The sequence below is a fragment of the Oxyura jamaicensis genome, unplaced genomic scaffold, assembly GCF_011077185.1.
Source record: "Oxyura jamaicensis isolate SHBP4307 breed ruddy duck unplaced genomic scaffold, BPBGC_Ojam_1.0 oxyUn_random_OJ71410, whole genome shotgun sequence".
NCBI lineage: Eukaryota > Metazoa > Chordata > Aves > Anseriformes > Anatidae > Oxyura > Oxyura jamaicensis.
Genome location: NW_023310503.1, coordinates 213 through 4,048, shown reverse-complemented (window position 1 = coordinate 4,048; position 3,836 = coordinate 213). Strand labels below are relative to the sequence as shown.

At 72.9% G+C, this 3,836-nt stretch overlaps 1 protein-coding gene across 1 annotated transcript; it reads right to left on the bottom strand.

The window, feature by feature from the left end:
• Window positions 1-363: 363 nt before the first annotated feature.
• Window positions 364-3,076, bottom strand: PEX11B (peroxisomal biogenesis factor 11 beta). Its single transcript, XM_035314210.1, has 4 exons — window positions 2,959-3,076; window positions 1,612-1,727; window positions 1,319-1,520; window positions 364-907 (listed from the first exon to the last, which is right to left on the bottom strand). Exons 1-4 carry the CDS (start codon window positions 3,012-3,014, stop codon window positions 535-537), a joined length of 747 nt encoding a protein of 248 aa, XP_035170101.1. The 5' UTR covers window positions 3,015-3,076; the 3' UTR covers window positions 364-534.
• Between the last annotated feature and the right edge of the window lie 760 nt (window positions 3,077-3,836).

The following is a 3,836-nucleotide window of genomic DNA, read 5'->3' as shown; positions in this document are numbered from 1 at the left end:
CAGCACCCCGCGCTCAGCCCGGCTCAGCTCAGCAGCCCGAGGCCTTCCGACGGCTCCCGTGAGGCCGCAGCCGGGCCGAGGTTTTTCTTCAAAGGAAAATCAAATGTCAAAACGGGACCCGGGGGGGGGGCCGGCCCCCCCCCCCCCCCCCCCAGCAGTCCAGAGAAGAGCCCGGCGGCCGGCTCCAGCCCCGGCAGGGCAGCAGCAAACGGTTCCCCGGCGGCGGCTCCAGAAGAAGAGACCCCGGGGAGGTCCCTGAAGAGGGAGGGGAGATGTTCGACCCCCAGCGCAGCCCGGCGAGCTCTGCTGGACGGGGAGAAGGGCCGAACCGCGGCGAGCTCCTCGTGGGGAGCAGAGGCCAGGCGGCAGCAGCGGGTCCCCGGGCACTCGGGCGCCGCGTGAGCTCCTTCAGCCTGCCCCGAGCCGTTCCGCCCCTCGGCGAACGCGCGGCCGGACCCCAGCACCCCCAAAACGTCCCCCGGATCTCTGCCGGTTTGGAGCCGAGGAGCTCCAGCGGCAGGGCCCCGAGCGCGGCTACGGCTTCAGCTTGAGCCAGGGGTGCAGGATGGTGAGGATGGAGAGGACGGAGGAGGCGAGGCCGCACAGCCCCACGAAGGCCGGGCTGCTCCTGTAGAGCCCCAGCTTGTCCAGGGGGATGAAGAGGTCGCAGGCGTTCTTCAGCACGTCCAGCAGCAGCGGGGGGTTGCTCCGGAGGACGCGGAGGAGCAGCCGCAGCTCGAGCTGGAGCCTCAGCCCCAGCTGCTGGAGCCCGGGCTCGGCGTGGCGCCGCTGCTGCCGCCCGGCCTCGGAGCCTTTCGCCCGCCCGCCGCCCGCCTCGCGCTCCATCAGCACCCGGATCTCGTAGGCGTCCCGGCTCAGGTTGACGATCAGGGCGAAGAGATAGTACCTGCGGGGTGGGGGGAGCAGACAGAGCGGGGTGCGCGGACGTTTCTTCGTGGAAATAGGGAGAAAATGTTTAAAACGCCCAAACAGGGCCCGCCGAGGGGCTGGGATGGGGCCGGTGCCTCCCAGCTCCTGCTCGCGAGGCACTGGGTGGGGAGAAATCCCCGTGGGGAGGGACAAAATGGGGAGAAATCCTCACGGGGAGGGACGAAACGGGGAGAAATCCTCACGGGGAGGGACGAAACGGGGAGAAATCCTCACGGGGAGGGACGAAACGGGGAGAAATCCTCACGGGGAGGGACGAAACGGGGAGAAATCCCCACACAGGGCACCCGGGGAGGGATGAAATCCCTTCGCGGCACCCGGCGAGGCGGGCGGCAGCCCAGCCGCCCCCCCTCAAGCCCTCGCCCCTCACCTGAAGGACCTCTGGCTCCACTTCTCCTGGTCCACGCTGGGGGCCAAGCCCGCCTTGGCGGCCCAGAGGACGTTGTCGCAGGCCAGGTAGACGGCGCGGTTGAGGTGGCCGAGGGTGAGGCAGAAGCGCAGCACGGCGTCCGACAGGTGGATGGCTCGCTTCGCCGCCTCCAGCGCGTCGGCCGAGCCGCCCAGGCGCAGCACTGCGGGACGGAGCCCACCCCCGGGTGGGGGGTGTGAAGCCGAAGCCCCCCCCCACCAGCCCCGGGGTGCCCCCCACCCGCTCAAACTCACGCTTGCGGCCCAGGCTGAGGTGAGCCTCCAGCTGCCGGACGCGGGTCACCGCCTCGGCGCTCGCCCCGTTCCTCCGCAGCGCGGCCCCCGCCAGGGCGCAGCCGTACTGAGCCGCCCTGCAAGAGACGGGGGTGCCAGGGGGTCCCGGGGGGGGGCTGGGACCACCGAGAGGGGCCCCGGGGGCGGCGTCCAGGGGCCTGGGACCACCGAGAGGGAGCCTGGGGTCACTGAAAGGGACCCCGGGGCTGGGGTGAGGAGCCCACGGTTGGCATCGGGAGCCCAGGGATCACCAAGGGGGGGCCCGGGAGCAGGGTCAGGGGGTCCAGGACCGCTGTGAGGGGCTCAGGACTGGTATCAGGGGGGACGGGACCACCAAAAGGGGGGCAGGGACCAGCGTCAGGGGGCCCAGGACCACCGTGAGAGGCCCCGGGGTCAGCGTCAGGGGGCTGGGGGCCACCAAAAGGGGACCAGAACCGGTGTCAGGGGCCTCGGGACCACCGTGAGGTGCCCGGGACTGGCATCAGGGACCTGGAAACGACGTCAGGACCTTGGGGATGCCATGAAGAGCCCCAGGACCCCCATCAGGAGCCCCGGGACCGGCATCATGGGGCTCAAGACCACCGAGAGGGGCCCCCAGGACCACCGAGAGGGGCCCCAGGCTGGTGTCAGGAGCCCAGGACCACCATGAGGGGCCCCAGGGTCAGCGTCAGGGGGCTCAGGGCCACCGAGAGGGGACCAGAAGCGGTGTCAGGGGGCCCGGGACCACCATGAGGAGCCCAGGGCTGGCGTCAGGAGCCTGAGACCACCGTGAGGGGTCCCGGGACTGGTGTCAGGGGGCCCAGGACCACTAAGAGGGGGCTCAGGACCACCGCGAGGGACCTGGGACCGGCATCAGGAGCTCGGGGCCACCGTGAGGGGTCCCAGAGCCGGCATCAGGGAGCCCAAGACCACCGTGAGGGACCTGGAGCCACGTTGAGGGGCCCGAGATCGGCAAGAGAAGCCCGGGACAGGCACCAGGAGCCCGGGAGCACCGCGAGGGGCCCCGGGGCCGGCGTCAGGACCACGGGGATGCCCTGAGGGGTCCCGGGGCCGGCGTCGGGGGGCCCAGAACCACCGCGAGGGACCCCGGGGATGGCGTCAGGAGCCCGGGACCACCGCGAGGGGCCCCGGGGATGCAGTGAGGGGACCCGGAGCCACGGAGAGAGGCTCGGGACCGGCACCAGGGGCCGGGGATCGCCGCGAGAAGCCCCGGGGCTGAGCCGAGGGCCCCGAGCCGCCACCAGGAGCCCCGGGGCCGCCCCGGGGCCGTCCCGGAGCCGCCCTGGGGCCGTCCCGGCGGAGCCGCACCTGAGGAGCCGCTCCCGGGCCTGGCTCTGGGCGCTGAAGCGCACCCAGGGCTCCATGGCCGGGCCCCGCCGCCGCCGCCGCCACTTCCGGGTCCGCGACGGGAGCCGCCGAGGGACAAAAAGGGTCCGCTGGACAGCGCCGCCTAGAGGCCGCAGAGCCGCCGCCGCCGCGTCCCTATTGGCTGGTCGCCGCGAGGTCCCGCCCCCCTGGGTGAAATCAGAGGCTGTGAGTGGGCCGTTGTGGAGGTCCCCGCCCCTACCCCGCCGTAATGCGCGTTCATTGGTCGATTTCTCGCTGCCCCGCCCCCTTTCCCCTACTCGATAACGCCGTTAGGGTTAAGCCCCCGCCCCCTTTCCGGAGCTGCGCGTGTGATTGGCTCTCCCCCCATCACTCACCTCCCGCCCCGCGCTGCGATTGGGCCGCTCCCCCCCCGCCTTCACCCCTCACTTGCGATCGCTGAACCCCTCCAGCGCCCCCCTCATTGGCCCACCCCCTCTTTGCCCCGCCTACCCTCCTCCTCCCTTCCCCCCCCACCTCCTCCCCGCTCCCCCATTGGCCGCCCGCCCTCTTCCTCCCGCCCCCTCCCTGAGGCGATCCGCTCTCCCATTGGCCGGCGCGGCCCTGAGTGACAGCGGCGGCTCGGCGGGGCCCCGTGAGGAGAAGGAGGCGGCGGCGGCCGCCATGGAGTCGGTGAGGGCGCAGCGGCTGCAGCCGGGGGTGGGGACGCTCCGCTCCTTGCGGGCCGGCCTCGCCGGGGCTTCGGCGGGACCCCCCCCGCCTCCTCCTCCTCCTTTGCCCCCCGCTTTAGGCCTGCAGGGCCCCCCCGCGCTGTCCCAGGCCCCCCCGGCCGGCTCCGGGCCGCCCGCCGTGCTGAGGGA

Coding starts and splice junctions, on each gene's coding strand:
- PEX11B (XM_035314210.1), bottom strand. CDS start 3,014: ATGGAGCCCTGGGTGCGCTTCAGCGCCCAGAGCCAGGCCCGGGAGCGG. Junction 1,728..2,958: donor GCCCGGGAGCGGCTCCTCAG/GTGCGGCTCCGC, acceptor CGTCTCTTGCAG/GGCGGCTCAGTACGGCTGCG. Junction 1,521..1,611: donor CCTCAGCCTGGGCCGCAAGC/GTGAGTTTGAGC, acceptor TCCGTCCCGCAG/TGCTGCGCCTGGGCGGCTCG.